The sequence below is a fragment of the Haliotis asinina genome, chromosome 11 (assembly GCF_037392515.1).
Source record: "Haliotis asinina isolate JCU_RB_2024 chromosome 11, JCU_Hal_asi_v2, whole genome shotgun sequence".
In the NCBI taxonomy this organism is placed as follows: Eukaryota; Metazoa; Mollusca; class Gastropoda; order Lepetellida; family Haliotidae; genus Haliotis; species Haliotis asinina.
Window position 1 is genome coordinate 57,546,158 of NC_090290.1, and position 26,982 is coordinate 57,573,139.

The 26,982-nt window shown below is 41.1% G+C and overlaps 2 protein-coding genes and 1 pseudogene across 3 annotated transcripts in view; all 3 read left to right on the forward strand.

Moving 5' to 3' along the window:
• The first annotated feature begins 300 nt into the window (after window positions 1–300).
• On the forward strand, window positions 301–18,260 carry LOC137255602 (cobalamin trafficking protein CblD-like). The gene is made up of 8 exons (XM_067793040.1): window positions 301–471; window positions 3,152–3,197; window positions 3,635–3,761; window positions 4,364–4,572; window positions 5,112–5,211; window positions 8,022–8,158; window positions 8,535–8,621; window positions 14,906–18,260. Exons 2-8 carry the CDS (start codon window positions 3,186–3,188, stop codon window positions 15,107–15,109), a joined length of 876 nt encoding a protein of 291 aa, XP_067649141.1. The 5' UTR covers window positions 301–471; window positions 3,152–3,185; the 3' UTR covers window positions 15,110–18,260.
• Window positions 18,261–22,608: 4,348 nt separating this feature from the next.
• The window catches only part of LOC137255601 (serine/threonine-protein kinase Nek10-like), a 43,207-nt gene continuing 38,833 nt past the window's right edge, over window positions 22,609–26,982 (forward strand). Inside the window, exon 1 of one of the 2 annotated variants that reach the window (XM_067793038.1) lies at window positions 22,609–22,657. The gene's annotated coding sequence lies outside the window, so the exon portion shown is untranslated. Of the gene's footprint in view, window positions 22,658–25,985; window positions 25,999–26,982 lie in introns of those variants that run through there. The other variant, XM_067793039.1, reaches the window with a different exon arrangement.
• LOC137256651 (small nucleolar RNA U3) lies at window positions 23,731–23,853 on the forward strand (annotated as a pseudogene).

The following is a 26,982-nucleotide window of genomic DNA, read 5'->3' on the forward strand; positions in this document are numbered from 1 at the left end:
CAGCCCACTCTTTAGCAAGCGCTCAGCAGTCCCCCGGCCAGCGGCCCCGGTAGACTGCACTCTAGCCCAGTTACCTATTTTGTCACTTCAGTTTAAGTCAACTAATGTGTCAGTATTAGGACAGTAGATTTGTAGTAATGTTTCAAGTCTAAAAATAATCTAATCTAAAAATAATAATAATATTTAACTGGTATAGGTGTGTGGGTATACCGATGAAATGTTTATGAGGACAAAAGATACAGTGTTCATCAGACGCGTTAAAAACTATATGTTTACAAGCAGTTGTGAACCATTACATTCAAACTGTTTGAGGTCATTGAAGTACTTCCGGTTAGTTGTAAGGTTGGGATTGTTCTCTTGTAATTCAGAAAACTTTGGATTACTATTCAAACGGTTGAGATTACGAGTGAAAGTGGCACTGGTATTCCGCTGGTTACAGACGGAGGCGCTCTTTTCCGTAGGCCTGTAGTGGTATGTAACGTACAAATGTCATCATGACCGTATCCCAATACGTCTGACCGTATCCCAATACATACGATGGGTCTGGCACCGTTTCTGTCTGTTTTTTTTTTAAATAATTCTTTCTTCATCCAGTTTGAAGGAATAAAATTTAAATATGACTGTTACAATGGAATCTTAAAACGTACTTTCAACTATCTGTAATCTTTGTGCGATAATCATTTGTAATTGATAAATGATGTGTGGCAATGGACGAGCAATACATGATACACGGAGAGATGTTGAGCGTTGTTTTACACTTTTCGTTTGGAAAGAATTCATTCACACCCATATTATATTTGTAACATTACCGTGCCAGAGGCCCTTACTTCATACAACATGGTTGGACCTTGTTATATTGTAGTTAATTTAGGCTCTTTTAGTTATTTTGTGAGTTCTGTAGTAATTGATGTGTTAGGTTTGGTTAATAATTTCAGTATATATTATATAAATATATCTGGGATGAGGGAACAGGAGGGACTCTTACCCTCAAAAGACAACATAATGGAATGTACAGCACGATGACAAAAGTATTTGCAGTTTTTCAACAATGGCAGAAGTAAATAAGACTGTATGAAAGCTATAAACAGCAATGTTTCAAGAAAGGAATAATGTCATACCTCAGTACTTGGTCAAGTTCCCCTTGGAGTATATGCAGGCCATAACCTATATAATATATACATATAAGTTTCTTACATAGTGTAGAGTGATATTTGTCCAGACATCATGGATGGTGTCATATAGTATGTCAGTGGTCAGGATAGATTATGATCGTCAGTGTAGTGTTCCTTTGATGTGTAAGCCATACATTTTCAATGATTTTAAGATCTGGAGACTGTGCAGGCCAAGTCATGGAATTTATAGCATTGTCACGCTTGTATACCTGAATAATTCATGCCTGATGTACTGGATTGTTGTCATCTTGAAACCGGATGAAAACTCTTCCATGCTGACAGATTCATGACTGAATATCACCTGTTTCCACTTATTTTGTACTGTCCAAATTATTTTTCCATTCCAAACACCAGTGAAGTCGTTTCCTTCTGTTCACTAATTCTACACAGTAAAGCGCTCTCCGATGCAGAACTCTTTGAATTGTTCTACTGTTTACTTGTTGATGTTGACTGATATTATAATCATGGGTAATGTCTCTTAGATTGTTAAGAGGATTCTTGCTGACACTTCTCAAAAAAGCGTGCTCACAACGAATGCTCACTTTTCTTCAAGGCTGTTTTCAACATTGTCATGATTCAAATATTTTTTCCAAGCAAACCGAATTGTTGATTCATGTACACCTAATAAACTCACAATGTCAGAAGTTTTCTTTCCATTCCGTGTCAAGTCAACAATTAGTTCTGTCACAATAATGTTGAGTTCCTTTGGTCTTCTGCCTATTGTCTACAGCAGACAATTTCTGCATTCCAACCAGACGTCATATGACATCATTGCACATCATTCCTAATTGAATATCAAGCTCACAAGTGACTTATCAAACATGAAAAAAAATAGACTACTTAGACCATTTTGCTGATTCATCAACTCCAGATTCAGGAATATATGGTGGCTTTTATGGAATCAACTTCTTTAAATTATTTTTCAGGATTTTCAAAGCTACCTCTTGGTCCTTTGTTAGTTGCATGCTGAGTAGAATTAATATAGATTGTCATTACATTGATGTCTTTATACATTCTCCCACCTAATCTGTATAACTAGCTCTGAAACATTGTGATAAAGATTAAAGAGAAGTTATCAGCTACAAAAAGTGTCATGGATTCATGTTCACACAACTTGAAATACTTCAACAATTTCAATCTGAAGATCCATCCAAGACATTTGCTTACCCTGTAAATATGTACCATGTGTACATTCAGTTTAAATCAGTATTTGGTACATTTGAATTGAACCAAATAGCTACCAGCCATATATGTTTGCTGATATTAAGACATATTTCAAGAAGATAAGGGGCTTGTGACATATTAAGACACATATTTCAAGAAGATAAGGGACTTGCGACATTTTGTCTATTTCAATAATAAGGGACGAAAGACAGATGCATGATACCACTTAGAAGGTGGACAGATGTGTCCTGTGTTGCCAGATCAAAAGGTCAGCAGCTTCAGCAAAAATGAATTGGTGACAGTTGCAGTGTTTTCCTTAAAGTCACAAATATGGGTGTCCCAGGGACCACCTATTATTAGTCTTAAGGGTTCTTGTGGACCAAATGAAAGTTCTGTGAAGGAACGGTGTAGAAAACTGAATGTTTTGATGATATGTTTAGAGCCTGGTGTGAAGCTCTGTGGACTGATAGACGACATGATACATGTAACTGCCCTGAAAGAAATAACCAGCACTTTGCAGGAGATGTTTTGTGGGTTCAATGAATAATATTGTGTGTCCCTCTTGAAGCAGGGAATAGTTTTTCTGTGTCCGTTCTCTACATTAGTGATTACTGGAGGCAAACCTTGCAACTAGGAGTCAGTATCACGAACTGTCAGTCATTTTGTCTCTGTTTGTGGACAAATCCCAGTGTGTAACAGATACAACTGTAATCCATGGTAGTCTGTAAACAGCGTACCTTTGTACATATCATTTGAATGTGTTTTCTATTGTGTCTTTCTTATATGGTTTGAATACATGTGAATTTTGCTTGCAGATATACAAAGAAAAGTGAGCAGCTCTTGTCTGTCATGGCTGCTCAAGTGAGTAAACTTCAAGTATGGAATTATCATACTATTCATAGCATAACCTCAGTGATACTTATTCTATTATGGTAACCATGGTTACTGGGGGCCATGAATATTGTGAATGTTTTCTGTGTCATGTATTGTGATGTACTTGACAGCTCCTTGTGTTCTCAAATATCGGTGAAAATAAATTTCATACTTGTCACTGTTCATGATGAATCTAACTGAATGTAGATGTGCTAATTTATCTTGATGCTAACGCTTTCTGCTCAAAAGTGTTACTGTGAGATAATTTACATGGACCTCTAGACTTTCACGCTGAATTTAACCCCTTAGTACAAACCAGTAAGAGACTGTCACTGTAAAGCGGGCTTCAGCCAGCAAACAAAAGTTTGACAACACTGATACATCCCTTGTCTCTGTGGTGACCAATGCTGTTATCTGTTGTGTAGCTGCTGATTGGACAGCGACGGGTCGTGGCTTATCTCCCTTGTGTACAGGCAGCTGTTGGGCATTTCCGCAAATTCTCATCCCATAATAAACCGTACCACACGGAGCACTACATTGTGGAGGCCACGAGTAAGTTGCTATAAGAACATTGTTTTCCTGGACCGATACATGCATGTGCATATATATATAATACCCAAGGAAACGCCTGTTGGATTTCATGACATAGATTTTAGGTCATCAGCCAGCCTGAGTTTGTTGAGGTGAGGAACTTGTTACATTCCACTGTGGGCTATCAGTTTTTCAAATTGTTACAAGTCTATTTCCACAAGACTTCTCTGAGCAGTTAGCAATCCATGCTTGAGCAAATAATGGGATGGGATGGTCAGGCTTGGTTGTGTATTCCAATTGTGTAGATTTAGGTTGTGCTGTTGATCTGTGGACCACTGGTCCTGACTTGATTATTTCAAAACATGGCATTTGAAAAAATACTGGAAGCCCGGACAAGGGTTAGGACTGCAGCTAATTACGTATAACTTGTCCAATCTGAAATGTAATTGTTAAGTCAAATTATGAACCATCATAATTCATTCTAACCAGAGTTAGCACTATGAATCTTGAATGGGTTTGGTTTGGTGAATGAACACTGAGTATTTACAACTTAAATCACATGAAAGGTGTGTGACTTCGAAGAAGATCATGTAGTGACCTTGACCCCTGTCTCTCTGCTGTAGACACACAGACAGTTTGGCCAGACACAAATCTGGGGCCCTTTGGTCCTCAGGACCGCCGCTTCCCGCTCCCGGGACTAGTAGGAACAAACTCATCTCTGCAACAACCTTTCAAACACCAACCTCACGCAGAACCAGACAGGGTGTTACCTCCCCTTGCTGTAGAGAGGCACTATCAAATAACAGAGCAGTTCATTATATCTTCTGAACAGGTGAGATTTCTGTTCTTTGGTGCTGATACCTGTTAACGCCTTCCTTCTTCACATTCAAAACTCACTCACCAGTATCAAGTTGAAGTTTAATTTGGAACCTCACCCTTTATTTTCACCTCACCCTAAGACCCTATCCACCTATGCTGACTGTGAGAGGCAGCCAGGTGGTTCACAGTTTGTGGCTTGATGAGATGGATGATGATAATCACTGACGTGGACTTTGAAGTGTACAGTTAGTGTCTCTCATTGTCAAACACTTAACTTCCATTATATTGCAGTACATACAGCAATTAGACAATGAGGATGCCTGTAAGTGAAATACATAATACAATGTATTTGCCATTACATAGCCATAGCAGTCAGTCAGTAAGTACTTCACTCAAGAAGTTGTAATTCAATTCCGTGCATGAGTACAAAATCCGAAACCAGCTTCAGGTGCCACTTTCTGTGACATTATACAACAAAAGCAGGTGAGCTATTCTTCACTGATGTTGTTCCTATAAGCTGCAGCTTTGTCAATCTGTCTTGCTGATCTCCAGATTGAGGCCGACTCTGGCTACCTTAAGGAGCCTCCAATCCCAACACCGTCAGACATGTTAGAGTGTGTGGCTCAGGACTGCCCCCACATCCTCAGGAAAGGTAACCAGTCTTACAGTTGGAACATGCAGTACCTCATAAACTACATGAATATTATGTATGTTATCCCGCAGTATTTTGTTTTCAGGTTGGTACTCTGAAATTCACTTTGAAAATATAGTACATTTGGTTTTCATAATGAAAATACTATCTTATTTGCCTGGTGGACATTGCTTTTGGAATGTCATCACAAATATTCCATGTTATTTAATTCAAGGTAACGTCTTCATGTAGATACGATTTCTGACATTTATGTGCTGCTACTTTCAACAGCTCAGGCTAATTCGTTTAGATGAACGAGATCATGTATAGGTACTTTCAGTCGGGTCCCCATTCAAAGAAGATTTGAATATTGTTAAGGTGTAGCAGCCACTGTCCTTGTAGCATGTCAACTGTTTTAATAATGTTAAGGTGTAGGAGCCACTGTCCTTGTAGCATGTCGTCTGAATAATGTTAAGGTGTAGGAGCCAGTGTCCTTGTAGCATGTCGACTGTCTGAATAATGTTAAGGTGTAGGAGCCAGTGTCCTTGTTGCATGTCGACTGTCTGAATAATGTTCAGGTGTAGGAGCCACTGTTCTTGTAGCATGTCAACTGTCTGAATAATGTTAAGGTGTAGGAGCCACTGTCCTTGTAGCATGTCGTCTGAATAATGTTAAGGTGTAGGAGCCAGTGTCCTTGTAGCATGTCGACTGTCTGAATAATGTTAAGGTGTAGGAGCCAGTGTCCTTGTAGCATGTCGACTGTCTGAATAATGTCAAGGTGTAGGAGCCACTGTCCTTGTAGCATGTCAACTGTCTGAATAATGTTCAGGTGTAGGAGCCACTGTCCTTGTAGCATGTCGACTGTTTTAATAATGTTAAGGTGTAGGAGCCACTGTCCTTGTAGCATGTCGACTGTCTGAACAATGTTTAGGTGTAGGAGCCACTGTCCTTGTAGCATGTCGTCTGAATAATGTTAAGGTGTAGGAGCCAGTGTCCTTGTAGCATGTCGACTGTCTGAACAATGTTTAGGTGTAGGAGCCACTGTTCTTGTAGCATGTCCACTGTTTTAATAATGTTAAGGTGTAGGAGCCAGTGTCCTTGTAGCATGTCAACTGTCTGAACAATGTTAAGGTGTAGGAGCCACTGTTCTTGTAGCATGTCCACTGTTTTAATAATGTCAAGGTGTATGAGCCACTGTCCTTGTAGCATGTCGTCTGAATAATGTCAAGGTGTAGGAGCCAGTGTCCTTGTAGCATGTCAACTGTCTGAACAATGTTCAGGTGTAGGAGCCACTGTCCTTGTAGCATGTCCACTGTCTGAACAATGTTAAGGTGTAGGAGCCACTGTCCTTGTAGCATGTCGACTGAATAATGTCAAGGTGTAGGAACCAGTGTCCTTGTAGCATGTCAACTGTCTGAACAATGTTAAGGTGTAGGAGCCACTGTCCTTGTAGCATGTCAACTGTCTGAACAATGTTAAGGTGTAGGAGCCACTGTCCTTGTAGCATGTCAACTGTCTGAACAATGTTAAGGTGTAGGAGCCACTGTCCTTGTAGCATGTCAACTGTCTGAACAATGTTAAGGTGTAGGAGCCAGTGTCCTTGTAGCATGTCAACTGTCTGAACAATGTTAAGGTGTAGGAGCCACTGTCCTTGTAGCATGTCAACTGTCTGAACAATGTTAAGGTGTAGGAGCCACTGTCCTTGTAGCATGTCAACTGTCTGAACAATGTTAAGGTGTAGGAGCCACTGTCCTTGTAGCATGTCAACTGTCTGAACAATGTTAAGGTGTAGGAGCCAGTGTCCTTGTAGCATGTCGACTGTCTGAATAATGTTAAGGTGTAGGAGCCAGTGTCCTTGTAGCATGTCGACTGAATAATGTTAAGGTGTAGGAGCCAGTGTCCTTGTAGCATGTCGACTGAATAATGTTAAGGTGTAGGAGCCAGTGTCCTTGTAGCATGTCGACTGTCTGAACAATGTTAAGGTGTAGGAGCCACTGTCCTTGTAGCATGTCGTCTGAATAATGTTAAGGTGTAGGAGCCAGTGTCCTTGTAGCATGTCGACTGTCTGAACAATGTTAAGGTGTAGGAGCCACTGTCCTTGTAGCATGTCGTCTGAATAATGTTAAGGTGTAGGAGCCAGTGTCCTTGTAGCATGTCGACTGAATAATGTCAAGGTGTAGGAGCCAGTGTCCTTGTAGCATGTCGACTGAACAATGTTAAGGTGTAGGAGCCAGTGTCCTTGTAGCATGTCGACTGTCTGAATAATGTTCAGGTGTAGGAGCCACTGTCCTTGTAGCATGTCGTCTGAATAATGTTAAGGTGTAGGAGCCAGTGTCCTTGTAGCATGTCGACTGTCTGAACAATGTTAAGGTGTAGGAGCCACTGTCCTTGTAGCATGTCCACTGTCTGAACAATGTCAAGGTGTAGGAACCACTGTCCTTGTAGTATGTCGACTGTCTGAACAATGTCAAGGTGTAGGAGCCACTGTCCTTGTAGCATGTCGACTGTCTGAACAATGTCAAGGTGTAGGAGCCAGTGTCCTTGTAGCATGTCGACTGTCTGAACAATGTCAAGGTGTAGGAGCCAGTGTCCTTGTAGCATGTCGACTGTCTGAACAATGTCAAGGTGTAGGAGCCAGTGTCCTTGTAGTATGTCGACTGTCTGAACAATGTTAAGGTGTAGGAGCCAGTGTCCTTGTAGCATGTCGACTGTCTGAACAATGTCAAGGTGTAGGAGCTATTGTTGTCTAAGCATGTCGACTGCCTTGATGATGTTATTAGCTCAATGATGACTCCCATCACTCAGAGACTACCTGACTCGCTCTTTTCCAGACTTCACTGACCTGTTCCCTGGCCATGACATAATGGAGGGAGCCTTCACTGTGATCACTATCTCCCAGCGGACGCAACACGACATGACAGGGTGGTCCTCGCAGGTGGAGATAGAGAGGGAAACACTCCTAGCAACAGTGAGTACAGAGGAGACTGCAACAGTACTCTCTCTTTCAGGATACAATAAATAACACTTCACATTATAGACGTTTAATTTAATAGAGGAGGGGCATTGGGAAGGGCTGTTGGTTAAAGCTAAACTCACTATGCACTCTATCAGAGGACATTAATAGTGAAAAAATTAACATATTTAACAGATCATAGACAGAAACAAGTATTTTTTGTTTGGGATGGCCTGTTCATTGTTCGGTTTTCAATCTTCATGTGAAAATATGAGTTAGATTCATTACATGAGAACCTTTCTAATGACTCCCTCCTCGCCATGATATAGCTGGAAAATTGCTGAATATTGCCTCACACCCACTGACACTCCTCAATCTGTTTCTCTTTCAGTTTATCCAGGGTGCGACTGAAATCTGTGATGCTTTACAACAGGCCGGGTACTGGGCCGACTTTATTGATCCATCCTGCGGCAAACCGGTGAGAGAACTTCCGTGTTCACCTTCATACTAGGTGTGGGTTCTTTGGAGCATGTATCTTTCACGAAGTGAGCAGCAATATTGTGTGCTTATGAAAGCATGCTTGGAGGGTATTTTTACACTTATCCTATCTCACAGTATGCTTTTTTATCTCCTGATCTGACACTGAGTAAACTTTTCTCTCTAGGCGTCTCTGGTCCATCCGCCCAACAGTCCATACTACCCTCATTATAAGACAGCTTCCCAACTGATGCAAAGTATTCAACACGCTTCACCAACTACCCACATGACAATCATCATTGTCTTTCTTGTCACACACTAGTGAGGACGTGTTTCTTACCCTCTACAAAATACAAAAGGTTGATCAGAAGAACAGGAAGAAATGTATTCGCTGTAACAAAGTTTTTTCCGCTAAACTATCCTCATTTGCTGTGTTGGGATTGTTTTAGTCAATGCAATAGGGATTCTCGTTGCTAAAAATGTAAACGTCTCATCCTAGAGGAGTTGATCAGGCTTGTCACACTGTGGCGCTTGAAAGACCTAGACCCACAAAAAAAAGGAAATTTAAACGTGCAATTTTATCATCCTCCATTCCCTCAAGATATTTCTGCTCAGCAAGACCTTCATTCTTTGCTCATAGTTTCGTACTCACCTGATGTTGTGGTGGACAACTCAGAGCACGTGTCGTAGTCAGTCTCATTCTCGTTAGTCAGTCAGCTGTGACAGGAATCTGTCTCCCTCATCTCAACGCCATGTTCCAGCTTCTTCGCTGACTGGTTCTTCTTCAACGAAGAGGAGTGTTGTCTCCGGTATTCAGTCACCCTTTACATTGGTTTCACCGAAACCTACCATTTCAATCAATCTTAGTTAGCCAGAGCATGATTCATGTCCCCGTATTCTCCACATCATGAGTTGCCGAATTGACACTGTGCACCGAACCGACACAATATGCTGAATCGACTCCTTTTCGCGAAACTAACACCTTTCGCCGAATTGAAACCTTTCACTGAAATGGACACATTCACCAAACTGGACCCATTCCCCGCACCAACATCACTCGTTGAACTGGAGTTCTTCAAACAGGAACCTTTCGCCAAAACGTCATCATTCACCGAAATGTCACCTTTCACCAAATCACCATGGGAAAAAAACTCCTTTCACCTAAATGGATTTCTACTAAGCAACATTCAATGGAATATTTTTCTCATAGTCCTTCCCGTAGTACCGTTGGATCTTACAGTCATGTTTGTCCAGCACAGACATGATCTGAAGCAAGTCATGTGGAACAGCCTCCAATTATTTTGCAGATTTGCTCACCAAGTAGGTCTGTAGATCTGCTTCACCACTGAGATGACAGTCATCGGCTTATTCCCATTCTACTATGCAGGTTTCTTCATCCAGATCGGTTGGTTTTTCAAAGTCCCCTACTCGTACATTGTCTTCACGACAGCCTGTGAAGTCTTTTTCTACTTACTCAGCCTGTCACCCTAGATCTCCTACTCTGTTGTCAGCTGGCAATGGCTCTAGATCCAGGGATCAGTGTTCAAGTGTCAATTTTTTTCCTCCACAGGGGGTCTGTTTAGGTATATCTTCTGGTTCATCCCCAGTTGGACATTGTTCTACTGATAGAAGATCTGAAGTTCTGATTATAGAGCTCGGCGTTCTATGTTTTCTAAGCAGATTATTCCAGATTCATGGACTACTGCACAGGAGTCTTCTACAGCCCCTGGTCTGGCAGTGGGACCCGTGAAGGTCCCGGGGTAGAATAGGCCTTCAGCAACCCATGCTTGCCATAAAAGGCGACTATGCTTGTTGTAAGAGGCGACAAACGGGATCGGGTGGTCAGGCTCGCTGACTTGGTTGACACATGTCATCGCCTAGCATTTGCGCAGATCGATGCTCATGTTGTTGATCACTGGATTGTCTGGTCTGGTCTATTTACAGACCGCCACCATATAGCTGGAATATTGCTGAGTGCGGCGTAAAACTAAACTCACTGACTCTGGCAATGATGTTGTCTGCTATTTCGACTGTTTGGAATCAACAGCAGTCTCCCTCTTCATCAGGGGATGCTCCATCTACTAGACATCCTACTGCAGTGCCCAGTGCTGATGTTCCATCAGATCACTTGTCCTAAGCACGTTCCATTGTGAAGCTCCACCTTCCGATGTCACACACAGACTGTGGAGGACTTATCGCTTTCCTTCAGGATGAGACATTGAGACTTGGCGTTAAAGATGGCATCTTATCACCTGGACTTTCTTTAGCGACAGCTCACTCCGATGGGTTCCAGCCAGTCACTCACTGTCTGTTGTCCCACCAGTGTATGTGGATTTTCAGACACTTTATGGGGAATAGGACTTGTTAGGCTTTCTTAGTTGAACACAGGGCGCTGTCTCATTTGTATATGGCTATTCATCGCACCTTACCTTCCATTAATTTCATCATCCCAGCTGTTTAGTGTTAACATGGTTGCATCATCTTTGGAGCACCCTTTCACTGACCAGGATGCCTACATCAGAGGATATATGTCTCTTAACTTGGATCATTTTGAAGCTTTCGCTCTTTCTTGGTTACCTGCTGGCAGTTTGTGGCAGCAGTCGGCTGAATTTGTCTTCTTGGGAAAATAGGTTCGATGTGGAACTTTTTCAGCAGCCTTGGTCCGCACAGTCTTTATTCAATGGCATGATTGCAGACTTTGTGATGAAGGTGGAGTGAGATACACAATTCAAGGCCTCTGTGGAGTTCCTCAAACTGCAGAAATCCCATCTAGAGGCATCTATGAAGGCCTCCTACATTCATCCCCTCTCATCCAGAACTGTGCAAGGGATATCATGGCCATGCTTCCAAAGCAAGGGGCTGCAGATCCACCAGAGGTACCCCTTCCGAGGAGCCCTAAAACAGTGACTTATCGAGACCAGGGTGCAACTTTGAACTCCTACCCCCAGTTGTTCCCATCTTCCACACTCCAATAGGCGGGATACTAGGGAGATTTTCAACGATTCATTTGTGTCTGATCTGCTCACCAAGGGATACCAACATCCAACCATCTACACACACCAGATCCAAGTTCTTCAATCCTCTATAGGTACACTGATAGAGACATATGCAGTTAAGTCTCGCAGTCCAACACTGAGCACTCTGGGGTTTATTCACCCATATTTCTGCTTCCCAAGAAAAATTCGACAAAACTAAGACTTATTTTCAACATGAAAATATTCAATGCCCATTATCTTCAGCACCCACCTCATTTCCGGATGATATCTGTCACCCTTCTTCTCACAATCCTGAAGAAAGGTGATTTCCTTATCAGTCACGACCTTCAAGATGCTTATCTTGTGCCCATGCATCCAGAATCACAGAAATTCCTTTGTTTCGTGTTTCAAGGGGACCACTTTCAATGGATTGTTTTACCTTCGGGAAATTCTAGGGCTCACCAAGATCACCAAGCTGATAACCAGAGTCCTTCATCTCCACAGGGAGCTACATAGACGATTGTATTCAGGCTCAGCACGATCCTGTCACTCTTTTACGTCAGTTGGAGTTCAGTATGAGGCTCCTCTGACAACTTGGCTGGCTGTTAAACTAACACTGTCTCAGTCCTTTCAATTCATTGGAGCGACTAGTGTCATGTTACAGGACATGATGTTCGTTCCCCAAGACAGGTGATTGAAGATTTAACGTTTTGTTCTCTTTGCACTGTTGCAGACATGGACTTTATGGAAATGGCACTTCGACAACCCTTCCTACATCCATATTTCATGTCAGAGTTGATTTGTCTGCTGAGTATCTGTGTCCATTTTTACAGTGGTGACTGGAAGAACAGAACATTTGTAGCGGAGTTTATTTGTTATTTGACGCATCATTTGTTCGTCCACACGTCACTCACAGGATGTGGGGGTGGGGTGGGGTGGCACTTCGTTCAACATTAGATAGCCAGGTAGTGGTCATATGCAGAGCACGACATACACATCAACAGTTCTGTTCGCCATTCGTCATTTGGTGTCTGAACTTTGAGGGTACCCCCTGCTAATTCAGATAGACAACTCCACAGTCGTCTGGAACATTAGCCATCTAGGATCAACAAGATTAGTGAAACTTCTTCAGATGGTGTTTCGTTTCTTCTGTCAAATTGACTCTTTCGCCATTGATGCTAGGGCCAGACACATTCCTGGAGTCAGGAACGTCATCGCCGATGCGTTATCTCATGCTGATTGGCCGTCTCCAAGCCAGTGGCAGATAAATCCACAGATATTTGGGATCTGATCTTCACATTATCATGGCCCCAAGTCAACATGGCTACACGGTTCAGTCATCAGCTTCCAAAGTTTGTGGCGCCATTTCCAGACCAACTACTATGGAATCTCAATGCTCTGGTGATTACAAGGGAGGAACTCAATGCTTATGCCTTCCCATTTCAGGCTCTTCTACCCAGATTAATCCAGAAACCTCGGGTGACAAGGCAGATTCAACTACTGGCTAGCCAGAAGTTGGTTTATCGATCTTGTTCAGCTGACAGACTGCAACCTCCTCCTTCTTCCTGTTTGGGACAATCGACTTCTACATCCTCACTCAGATTGACAACATGTGTTCCTGCACACCCTATCTCTGTATGTATGGCACATCTGCAGAAATGGTATGCCATGGGATATTCTCAGAGAGTGGCCATGGCCATTTCGTCTGGTCATTGGACTTGTTCACTATATGATAAGTAGAAGTGCTCTGAGGGTTATTGCAAGGCCAGTGGTATTTCATGCCCTGTTTCTACCTCACCTCAAGTTCTTGCTGAATTTCTTCAGCATTTGTGGTCATCTGAGCAGCTCATAGGTTCCACTTTGGCCACCTGCCATGCTGCAATCAACTGGGTTTGGGCTACTACCACTGGCTCTATGATTTCTACAGTTCCTGAGCTTTAATACTTGCTTCGGCCTTTAAATTGGTCGATCAGTCCAAAAAGTATTGACCTTTGGCTTGGGATTTATCCGTGGTACTGTGTGATTTGGCCTCAGCAGATTATGAACCCCCAGAACAGAAGGAATTCCTAGATTTCCTTCAAGACTTTTTTCCTCATGATGTTAGCTACGGCTGCTAGGATATCTAGTCTTCATGCCTTAGACATTAATAGAGTCCAGTTTGAACAGAAGAAGCATGGCAAGGTTTTCCTCACGAGACTCAGGTGTTAACGTCCTTGATGGCTCTTCACAGCTACTGTACCCCTCATTACCTTATGAATGGGGGGTTTTGGCGATCAGTGACTGTCTCTTTTTCCCACTACCTGCGTGACCTCTCAGTAAAGGACGTTCAAGGCCTGCACCAGTGTGGTCCTCTCGTCCTGACACGGCAGCTACCTATTGCCCAGCAATGCAGATAGGAAATGATTCCTCGCGGTTAGGTGGAATAGGAATGCGTAACAGGCCTCCCTTGTGCATCACTGTCTATGGCTGTTTCCAGTTTACACAGTTATACTGTTGTACTAACAAGACACAGGGTATCTGCGTCCAGCTGTGGAATAATTGCATACTGTGAGATAGGATAAGTTTAAAAGTCAGTTGGGAAGCTGTCTTATTATGAGATAGTATGGAGTGTTTGGGAGGATGGGCAAGAGAGGCCTAGAGAGAAAACATTTACATCGTTCCACTCAGTGTCAAATCAAGAGATAGAAGTGCATACCTTGAGATAGGATAAATATATAAATGTACAATTTATATTAAAATTTTCAAATTGAGAAAAATGGATGCAAGGTTTCTTGTCTTCCCCTATCAGACTGCAGTGTCCCAACTTGTACACTCAGTCTAATTTTTATTCCTTTGAATTTCATGCTGCAATGAGTTATCAGAATGTTGTAGGGCCGTTGGAGTAGTCCAGGTGTTAAAGTGTTTTCTGGTCACTCTGAATGCTTCAAGTTGAATTACCCACATACAAACAGTGTGTGAAGCCCATAGTTTGTTTTCCTCGTTGTGGTTTTGCGTAAGACAATCCCTCCCTCCCTCCCTCCCTCCCTCCCACCCTCCCTCACAATCTCACTCACAACCTCACTCACTGACCCACCCACAGTGGCATTCAGTTTCAAGGAATTTGTAGCCTCAGTAGTTCCATGTTTCTATTTCACCTTCATGTTTTGCATTTGTTTCATCTTTGTTTCATGTATGTGTAAGGTTTGTTTCACATTTGAGTTTTTGTTTTGTGTTTCACATTTGCTTTGCTTTTAGGCTTCAGATTTGTTTTCACGTTTATGTTTTGCATTTTGCCTTTGTTTCACGTATGTGTTTCATGGTGTTGTTTCAGTATCGAGGACCTCACACCAACTCATCCCTGTTTGAAACAGACGAGCGTTACAGGAAGCTGGGGTTTGAGATTGAGGATCTGGGGTGCTGCAAGGTGATACAGCACCACTTGTGGGGGACGCACGCCTACGTAGGGTGTCTGTTCACCAACGCCCCCCTGGACCATCCCGTCATCCAGCAGATGCAGCAGCCACACAAGTCATAGTCATCAAATGTTACAAATCTAGATACCTCTGGAATGAACTATTTTTTGTATGTATATTGTTGGCAAGGAAAGTGCTGTCATGATGATGTGATATGTTTGCTTTATCTACATGGAAAGATATTGTCGTAATCTCTAACATTGTTCTAACAATGTTCTTCAGGCCTGTATACCAGGTAAATTTTCCAAGTAAAATAAGAATACCTATATGGTGGCGTAAATTACTTTCCTGTAAAAAAATTGCACAATGTCAAGTTGACCTAACATGTAAGTCCCCACATCACAGTGTTTCCTGGGTAGAGGGTTATGGTGTATTCCTGTGGCATTATTTCAACTCTATTAATTGATGTTTGACACTTGCATACACAGAAACTAGTCTTGTTCCAATGATCAAAAGTAATTTTAAAAAATCAATCAAAACAGGGATTAAAAATTATTATCAACTGTAAGAAACATATTCTCATTTTATCGTAATTTTGTTGTCTTAGTACCAACCCATGAATGAAGTAAAGTAACCATTAAATTTGATGATTATTCATGAGCAAACGTACGTTCAACAGCATGCTCACTACAGTACAGAAGTATGAACATCATGATTGTTTGTGCATTTGGAGTTAACGCAAAACATATTGTCAACAATAATACCCTCGCAGACTGTTTAAACGTTAGTACACAAAACATTGAAGACAACAATACAAAATTAGTGACATGGTCCAGCATTATGATACAACACAAATCCAAGACATTTTGTACGATCCAGAAAATGAAGGGGATTTTATGTATTTACAAGATAACACAATGCAAATGATGAAGCCAAGGGGCAGTGCAGTAGAGGAGTGATTTAACTGCTTGCTTGTGACACCAAAGACCGGGGCCCGAGTCCCCTCATGGGTACAATGTGTGAAGCCCATTTCTGGTGCCCCTCCCATAAAACTCATTCACTCTACTTATAAAGTTGACAAACAGCAAGAGTTGTGTTTATTTTGCTTTTCAATGTATTTGGCTAGAATGTCCCAGAAAATATTTTTCATAGATAGGGAATTGAATTATGAAGACATACTCAAAAACTGCCTCCTTTGAAAAGGAGACCTTCTCATGTTTTGAAGCAGCCAAGTACTGAATCTTTCAACCATTTATCTGGTCATGAGCCGTGATATGATAAATTGTCTACTGTATAATAAGTATGTCTCTGTTGAATTTAAACTACTGTCAGGCTCAATTGTGTGATGTGAACTTACACATCAGACTGAAGAATATTGTGTGCGGTTCTTGGCTTGTATTTGTTTGTGTTGATTTTAATTAATAGACCTGTGAACTGATGGTGAATAGTTGTGATGCCACTGTGAATATTGCTGATTTGCTTCACAAGCACGAACTATGCTTTAGTGTCAGCATTATACAGGTAAATGGTCAGATTCATGATGTCAGGTACTGTTGATTATTCAACATGCTTATGACAATATGTTTAAACATATCGTGTATTGTAATTGTGAAGTGAGATTGCAAACTGCCAATGTTTTGAAGTGAAACTGTTCATGAGTGGATGTGTGGAAAGTGTTACCATTTTTTGTACTCAATATTTGAGTTTAGAGTTTCCGGTGTTATGTTAGATCTCGGTTATTTTGTCATAAAATCCAAGATTTTCTTTCATTAGATGAGGTTATTTATGAAGCATATGGGTCTCAGTTTCAGTGAGTTCAGTGTGTTTGACAGCTAACTGAGTGTCATCAGCTGTTGTTGTATCCAGAAGTATGTAGTACAGGTATATATGTACATAGGATTATTTCAGATATTTGGTGCATTTTGTCCGGAACATGTGAATGTGTGGAATGAACTTGCACAGATGATGTCAGGTGTCAGTGTATATGTAGTGTGTGGGATATGAGTGTCGTACAACCACAGTATTTATGTGTAAGGTCAGACTGTTTTTTAAGCTCAGCCAACATATTCACAGGTTCCAGTATATTTGTTTATATGATGAAATGATGAAAAGCCATAGGCTGAAAAGGATTATGAGAAATGTAAAAATATCCCAAATACTCATTTACTCCAAATTTAATTAATAACTACCTGGAAATCTATCTTCATGATTCTTGTGCCCTCATAATGTGCTGAAATAATGTCTAAAATGTCTTAAGTTGTGGGGGAAATACTCGTACCCACGTCACACAAATAGTCTGGCCTAATGTATTACCTCAGAAGAATATCAGATGTTTCAGAGCATTTACAAGTTGGTAGAGTAATACAAGATACTTGTTATGGATGAACAACATCTTTGTTATTTACACACAACGTTTCTGGGCTAATACTTGCCTAATACTTCACCTGATGAAGGGCCAAGTATTATCCTAGAAACATTGTGCATAAATGATAAAGAAATTGCACATCCATAACAGGTGTCTCATATTATTCAAAAGAATATGCTGGAAGACATTTTGTTTTTCACTTCAGGTTTTTCATGAAATCAGAGTTCCTGCCGTATGTCCTGTCCTGGCAGGACAAACCTTCCACTATGTTGAATGTCCTGTCCTGATCTCCAACACTCAACAAGGCAAAACCAGTCTAAGTAAACTTATCCTCCGTACTTTTCATTACACTCCACATACACTGAGACTAAGTTTACTTAGACTGAAGGCAAAACCATCCGCTATGCTGAATGTCTAGGGCAATCCATATACTGTCATGTTACTTGTTTCCTAGCTCAAGCAGCAGTAGAGTGTAGGTACTACTGTCGTTGTGGCACTAATTTCCACAACAATGTGACTTTTGTGTATTTCTTTTAGAACACTACATTCCTCCATAACCAGCTCTTCAAACTGAACTAATATTTTTTTTTTTCAAATTGAAGTTTTAGTAGTAGTTCCGAGCTGTTTGCAAATAGTTGAACTGAACTGCTAAGAAGCGGAGGGATGTTTGAATAGCTAAGCAGGAAATGGATGACTTTGACAGGCAGATTTCTTGGGTGTGGTCAAAGACTAGGGTTGTCTACCCTTGAATTGTACATGGTTGCGTCAGTGTAGCAGCCACGTCATGTGTGTGTATTAGTATGCAAGTATGGATGTGGCCTTTTGAATGTTACCATGGCAACTCTGCTGTGGTAGATGCTGGCATTCAGATTATGAGTGAAGATAATAAAGGCTGTTATCATTACAAAGTGTTGTGTTTGTATCCATAGAACATTACAGAGGGCAGATTCTACACTTGTCAAGTAGGTGCACTAACCTACAAGTTGTCAGAAGTGTTGGGAATTGGTTGAAATCTCACAGTTGATGATTGCTTCATTACCAAGGAACAATCATTGAAAAATACTGGTTACTGTCATTTTTCAGATTTTCCTATCCAGGTAACATGATGCAAATTGCTACTTTAAAGTGATGACCAATATATCGTGAACATAAACTTCCTGGAGTCTTACAGAAATATTCAGTCATGACTTTTCAGTTAGTGAAGTGAGTTTTCTAAGAAATGAACATGTTTTCAGGCCCCGACAACTTTGAAGATATGTTCCATCATTGAGTGTTGTAAACGCCAAAATGGTTCTTTCAAAATTGTTTGTGTTCGATTATGCGAAAAAGTGATCGATTGCTTGATCATCTGGTCACTGCAACCAATCTTCGATGATTTCACTTATTTGGAAAACCTCTAGTTGTAGGACAACCATTTTTTATGGAGGTTGTGGTTACTCCAGTGTTTGCAATACTTTAATTTACCAGCCATCTTGGCCTGCTGCTGCTACCTGCAGGCTTTAAAATCTACAGGCCCCGAGTGAAATTTGCAGGCCCATGTGTTTAAAGTCAAACCATTAAAAACAAATACTGCACTATACACAGTTTAACACTGTTTCTAGAAAGTCAAACGAGGCCTGTGGCGCTCAGAGGAGTTTCTATTTGTTAGACTGGTGTTGACATTCCTATACTGAAATACCAGGAAGTGAATCCGTAAGTTACCTTAACATGGTGGATCGTGGATGATTCCCAGACGTTAAGAAAGAGAAAGGGGAAAACATTCCAGTTGAAAACTGACAGAATTTACTGAAGGCCATAAGGGTCTGTACATACTTGAAACCTCCGGACTGACACAATAACAACTGGCGCTGGGCCTCTGGGGTCTGGATCATGCACTGCTCCATACGTGAGAGCCAGCGTCTTTAAGGTTTGCTCAGAAGATGTCCTTTAGCTTGGTCCTGGCGATCACACACCGTTTTGCTCTTTCTGCAGAGGTTGGATGTTTCAACTCAGTAGAGTTGTGAGCTCAAATAGTCCAGTCTCCGGTTACCTAGCAGTGGAGTAGCAGCTTTGTCATTTATCTGTGTCAAGGTAGGGTGGGACCCCTTTGATCTTCCTCAGGTGGATGTTCCCGGCCCTGCATGTGTTTAGAACTTGCTGCTCTGGTGACATTGTCTCCGTAATTCTCCACCTTGTTGATGGGATTATGAGTCATGAGTGCGGATGTTAACACTTCACTTAACTGTGCCCTGATGCCAGTGATGGTGTATTCTCTTTTGTCATCATTCATTCTCAAGTTCGAGGACATTCACTTGCGAATACCTGCCAGGCGTTCACTGAGTGTCTTAACTAGCTCCAGTCTGATGTTGGAGGAGCCATATAGAGGCGTATGTATGATACTGATGTATGGCTGACTGTCGTTAGCATACAGTGGAATCGTAACGGGGTTTGCCAGCTGTGGTAACCATATGGCTGCGCTCATTCCTACAGACAATTCATCATGTGGTTAGATGTCGGAGAACCAGTGAAAGTCCGGGTTAGAACTGGTCTTCAGCAAACCATGCTTGTGGTAAGAGGCGACACAGCGGATCAGGTGGTCAGGCTCGTTGACATCATTGTGGCAATTGCGTGGCGGAAGTAGATTGATCCTCATGATGTCAATCATTTGATTACCTGGTCCAGTCTCGATTATTTAAGGATTGTCGCCATATAGCTGCGATAATGCTAAGTGCCGGGTTCAATATCAAACAAACAAAAACAGACCGCTTGTGTTTCTGAAGGTCTCACGTTTGTTTCAAGGGATGTTTGAGCGAATGTGATGAAATGTGTATTTGTAGGTGGCCCATTTTTCTGCAAATTTGGGTTTGTCTCCTGAAGTGAATTTTTCCATCATATCTTACTCTCTTCTTTCCATGCCCGTGAAGATAGGATTGAACAAGTCTTCAGCAACCCATGCTTGCCACAAAATGCGACTATGCTTGTCGTAAGTCAGGCTCGCTGTCATCGCGTCCGTATTGTGCAGGTCGGTGCTCATGCTGTTGTTCACTGGATTGTCTGGTCCAGACTCCATTATTTACAGACCGCCGCCATATATCTGGAATATTGCTGAGTGCGGCGTAAAACTAAACTCACTCACTTACTCACTCCTCTCTCCATTCTTTTACTATTCTATCCCTATTCCTTTTTCTTCGTACTTTATTCATACAACCATTAAACGTGTCGTCACTTATCTAACTCGAAGCCTGACCATATGTTTTTTTTCTGTATCATCCAGCTGTATGAATATTGCTTTGTTCATAATAGAAATTGGTTGCGTTAATGTGTTGAAGACACGAACAAGTCCTACAACGGTGCCATCGTGATTGACCAGTTGCAACATTTCAGGTCTATTACTGTGGCTGGGTACAAACTGGAGCTGAGTAATACTGACACAACGCCTAAACATGGTTAATTGTTTTATCCCGTCAAATCATAACTGGCTACATCCTCGGGGTAAGTCAAACAAAGATTTACACTAGTATTATAACGAAGGACCTTCATATCTGCAAGAAGTCGCGAAATCATACGTATGTGGAGCGAAGATTACCTCTTCGGACTTCGTTGGTAGCCACAAACCGAACAGTGGATTTCGATTTCGCCATTCACTAATTTGAACACGATTCCACAATAACAAGTAGTATGTAAAGTCTTCGTGAATGATATAAGGACGAACAATAACTACGATAAACGATTATAATTCATTTCCATACGGACATCAAAAACCTTCAACAATCAATCTTCAGTCCTTTACGTAGTCATGTCGAAAACCCGGGTTCGATTCCTCACATGAGTACAACGGGTGAAGGACAGCCCTATTATCCGGATGATTGAATATTATTGGGATATTGATAAAAGTGGCATAAAGCACTAGTCCTCCATCCAGTGTTACGTCACGCTCTGCAGTGTGGTGTTGATGCGATAGCAACAGTCATATTGGATAACGGTGATAATCCGGGTGACAACAACGGGTGAAGATAACCCACTCATGAAATGTCAAACACCCCTGACGGTAGGACACTTCCCCTGCAAGCTGATAAAATCCCGATAACACAACGCCCGACATCGAAACCCTGGGGATTCATCCGGTCCCCCTCGTATTGGGGATAAATAATTGAGAAATATTAGAGGGACTGTCTCACTGATGATTTGGTTTATTTCGGAAACCTAAGCAAAAAGAAGTAAATCTGCATTCGTCAATGATATGTATAACGGGGGACTAGTTTTTGAGGGGGTTTGATAACATAAATTAGGCATAATGTAACTTGTGAATTGATACAAGATATATATATGTGTGTGTAGGAGGAATAATAATTTTCGCTTGACAAAGGAATGGTCCCTTCACTTATCTGTTCAAAAGTTCTTGTACACCAAATATTCACTTCGATATTTCACTGGGTCCCACTGGGAGAGATTGCTGATTGTCTTCGAGTCCAAGGTTAATCTCGAATGTGCGTGAAAGGTGAGTTGTAAGTATTTCTGTATGTATTATTTTGAAATTTGAGTTTGAACAGTCTGTGTAATCTACACCGGATAAAAGGTAACATATTTTTCTAATTCACTTTACTCACACTGCATAGAATGTACGTGTTTTGTTTTTAGTTGAATACTGTCGTACTTTCATTTCATTTACATGTTTCTGTGTGAGTTTGTAAGTGTGGCGGCTTAGTCAATACGCAGCTCAGAAAGCAAGAGCTGACACTCCATAGATCGTTACACAAATACAATCATGTTTTACAAGTATGCACCGCATTATGGTATGAGGTTTAAACTTAACGCGATCACCCATAAACGATCTCTACAATTTATAACATTATCGACATTAAATAAAATGCAATTTGTGACTTTTGAAAAATACACATAAAGAGGCATAAATTCTCCCGCCCATACAGGTAACGCGACCAAACTTTAAATAAGTTCATTTCATGCGGCTATTTTGAAACATATATTTAGAATTTCTGAACAAAATCTGCGCCTAAAAGCCATTTCTGAATGAGACAACGGGCCCTCATATTAATTCCTGATTAGACACTGTCCGAAGTCTTTATAATACCACTGTTAATCAGGGATATTAATCATAAGTAAACGAACTAAGCGTTATCCAATAAAGTAAAAATGTTCGAGTAAATACACTTTTTAGCGGCTGTTAGCATAAGATATTTTATACTTATCTCCCTTTGAAATGTCAGCATATGTAAAAACTTTTTTGATTAGTCAATCGGCGAATGAAACTTGTCATCTGATTGGTGATTTCTGGGAATACTAATGCCCTATCGCAAGATGAAGACAGGTAAACAAGCCTGTATTTTTGTTTTGATAAAGCCGGTAGGTGCTGTGCTGATATTATATCAGAATGTTAACCGACAGGGATGTGTGGGTACTGCAGTTGTTATGAATTTCGTGATACACTGCGCTTAGGTTTTCATATAGAGTTGATTACAGGTGTGTGTTGACATATCGTGTCGGCCATTGCATTTGTGACCGTGACAGGTCCAGCCAAGTCCGAGTCTTGCACAATGAAATGGTGATTGTCGAACATGTGGAATTCATGTTGCATGGTCATGCTATATCTTTCTCACGTTTAAAAAGGTTCCTTACTTGTACGGTTACAGGTAACGCGTGGAATATTACATTTAAAATATTTAATGTCGAAATATCTGAATGAATGAATATTAAAATAGGGGGTATAAATTACATAAGTGGAATCAAAATCACAACAGATTTCACTGGTTACATGTGTTTTTACTGAAAGGGCTCCACAAAAAGAAAAATATGTACAAACCATTGAACACAAGATGCGTCTGTTCAATGTAGGTCGAATTAATGGGTGGTCATGGTTGGTGGATTGGTTGATGGCATGTCATTGTATCACTGGATTGTCTGATCCAAACTCAAATATTTACATATAATGAAGCATACAAACACCCACTCTAAACATGCTTAATTGCTCAGTTATTATTCTGAATAAGATAACTAGCACAGTTATTTTGTTTCATTTTCTTGTTAATTGCTGCTACAGCATATCTTCACATTCGCTCACAGTTAGGGAAATTACTGCTCACCTTGTACCCATGTCAAGTTGAAGTTCAAAGGGGAACAAATCATTGGATGATACTTAGTGTCAATGTCAAGGACTATGTTAGGTTTCATTTGAGCTAAGGATGGCCTAGTTGACAGCCAGTGAATCTCCTTACTATCTCATATTTGATGGGATTATGCTTGCCAAAAAGTTTCAAACATATTATATGACTGTGTAAAGATATATTGAACCATTTCAGTATGCAGCAATTACACATCTGTTTTGTAATATCATCATTGAAGATCTGTACTCAAAACATGAAACTGCTATCACTTATCCAGGTAAAGATCATACTTTTAGGGATCATTTCAGTAGTATACATCGCCATGACTTCAGGTAAAACTGGCAGTCTACCAAACCACGAGGACGGCATAGAATGATATATAACAGTTGCTGTTCCATCTGAGCCATGTATGTTTTATTTTAGAAGGCTAACAGTTGGTGTTCAGTTAATGATTCGATTATTACTCTGCTACTCAGTTGGTGTAAAATATATGTAACTCAATAATGTTCACCCCTGTCTCTGAGGTTGTCAGGGATATGAAGCAATCAACTGGCATGTCTGGTACAATTATTGTATTTAAAATTGGGGTATGGATAGGAAATGTATTGATTCTTGTTAATATGCATTTGAGAGCACAATGAGACTGAGAGAACAATGGCCAGATGAAGTTCAATAACAATCAAAAGATTTACAAATGATATGTTGACAGTATACTATAGTATTCAGTGGATTTGTCAAAAATGTAATGTATAGGTTGTAGGTTTACAACAGCAGACAAAATATAGCTACATCTTGGCACCTTTGTGAAAATAGCGGACTTTGTTCTAAGGATTAGCAAGTAGTAATGTTTTCTGATTGATTTTTACAAAGTCACATTTTTCAACAAATGTAGATATCATATTCATAAAAATAGATGTTGCTTGTGCTTAGCTGACCTATCTTAACCGACTTATGACTCATGAACCTGATGTATAACACCTTAAACAAACATACGTGATCAGTTGAGAGATGAATAGGTTATAATCATGATAATATTTTGTAAAGTTGTGGTTCGTGACATCGAACATGTTTCTTTGTATGGCTTGATGATTAGATGTATGGAATATTGTTCCTTTGTATGGATGTATTTTGTGGATATATTCTTTGAACAAGGTCACTGTATGATATTATACAGATAACTTATATTTTTCCTTACCCTGGCTTATGCTTAATTGCTTATCTCCTCTTGCTGGCCATGGTAGTGGAACACCTGAAATCCCTTGAAGTGCCTTTCTAAAAGAAGCGGACGTAAAAATTACACTCACCCACTAGTAGCCTCCCTTCCCGCACACATGGACAGCTGATCGGCAGTGAGACAAGCTATTAATGATCAACACGGACAACAGTGGCTTTTTACATAAACAAACAAGGGCCAACGAGATCACTATCTCTACTACACCTGACGCTCAACTTTTCGACAGTTTGAACCTTCAAGTAAAAGCATGTGACATACCAGGAGCCTGCAACATCGTGGCGGATGCCCTATCTCGTCCTCTTCGTCCATCACCAACAGAATGGATGCTGCATCAGGAAATGTTTCAACTTATCCGTCAGGCATTCGGATCAAATAGACCTATTTGCAACAAGGTTCAACAAACAGCCAACAACGTTTGTATCACCAGTACCAGATCCTTTAGCCTGGGCAACAGACGCTCTCAGCATCCTATGGGAAGGACTAAACATGTATGCGTTTCCCCCACCAGTGCTGCTACTGAAAGTCATCGAGAAAGTCAGACAAACGAAGGGGTTACAACTGATTTTGGTCACACCCTACTGGCCAACGAGAGATTAGTTTCCAACACTTATAGAAGAGTTAGGACAACCAGCACTACAACTACCAGAGTGGAAGAATCTTCTCGTTCACCCCCCAGACAAAGTATGCGCACGGCCAGCCATCTGTGTTCCATCTTCACATATGGACCATATTGAAACCTGTTTGAAACACAAAGGATATTTGGTGAGAACAGCAAAAACAGTCACCTTAGCCTTACGGAAATCCACTCGCACACTTTATGATGACAAGTTGAAACGATTTGAGGCATACACCAGGAAGAGGGGATTCTTGGCAATCAAGGTGACCCATCCTCAAATAGCAGATTATCCTTGCCATTTACATCATTCCAGTGGTCTGAAAGGCTCTACATTACCTGCATACTTGGCAGCTCTCAGCTCAGTCGTCCCCACGGAAAGGGGAACCAAGCTGATTAAAGTACCATAGCTACTTGCTTTACTACGTTCTTTTAGGTTGGAAGATCAACAACGCAGATTTAGAGCTCCAGCGTGGGATCTACATGTTGTACTCCAACATCTCACAAGTGATGGTATGAGCTGCTTGATCGGGCATCACTTGAACTGCTAATTCACACAACGCAGTCTTTACTTGCCTTGGCTACAGCTGCAAGAATGTCAGAAATTCATGCTTTAGACGAACAAAGTTTGATGCAAGTTGGGTCTTCAATGGGATTTCATTGCAAAGAATCAACTGACAGCCAACTGGACAGGCAGTTACGTATACCGGCCTTGTCTTCACTCTTGGGACCTCATAATATGCAAGACTTACCATTAAACCAGTGAGAGCATTGAAGATATACATTGCACTTACCAAGTCTAGAAGACAACGGTTCCAGCACCTATTTATCCCTGTATCTACTGAAACACGTATGGAAGTATCCCGCAACACTATCTCAGTGTGGAACAGAGCTGTTATACTTAGAGCATATAAAACAGCAGGATTAGACCCTCCACGAGCCTCTAACCCACATGAAATCAGAGCTCTAGCCTCTACACTAGTGCTACATGCTCGCTATGAACTAAACTCAACAAAAATAAGAACTTGACACTCGTTTCAAAGTCAGTAATTTGAACATTTTGGAGAATGGGTTTGAAATAACAATTGTTTTCAATTCTCTTGTCATTGAAGATGCTATAGCATACAGATCATGTTTGTCATGGAATCGGTTCCACCAGAAATGCGACTACAATGTCCATGATCAAAAACTGTGAGACACAACTAAATGAAATCATGTCAATATTGGGTGTGCCCTCCATGGGTGTTCACAACTGCGATACAACGTCTCCTTATGGATTGGATGATGTGTCTGAACATAGCTAGGGGAATGCGCCACCATATTTGTACCAACATGGCACCAAGCTCCTGCAAGTTCTGTAGAGGGTTCCTTACTTGATGGAGCCGCCTGCCTAACACATCCCACACATGCTCTATAGGGTTGAGGTCGGGAGGGCCACTGCATAATATTGATGCCAGCGTTCCTGAGGAAATTCATTCTTAAATTGGCCGTATGAGGTCTGGCGTTATCCTGTTGGAAAGTCAGACCTGGGCCATGAGCTGCCATGAATGGCAAAAGCTCTGGAACAAGCACCTGATCCCTGTATGCTGCCGCATTAAGGTTTCTCTGGATGACAATGAGTCGGGATCGAGCATGACAGTTGATAGCAACCCAAACCATAACACTACTGCCCCCAAATTGATCCA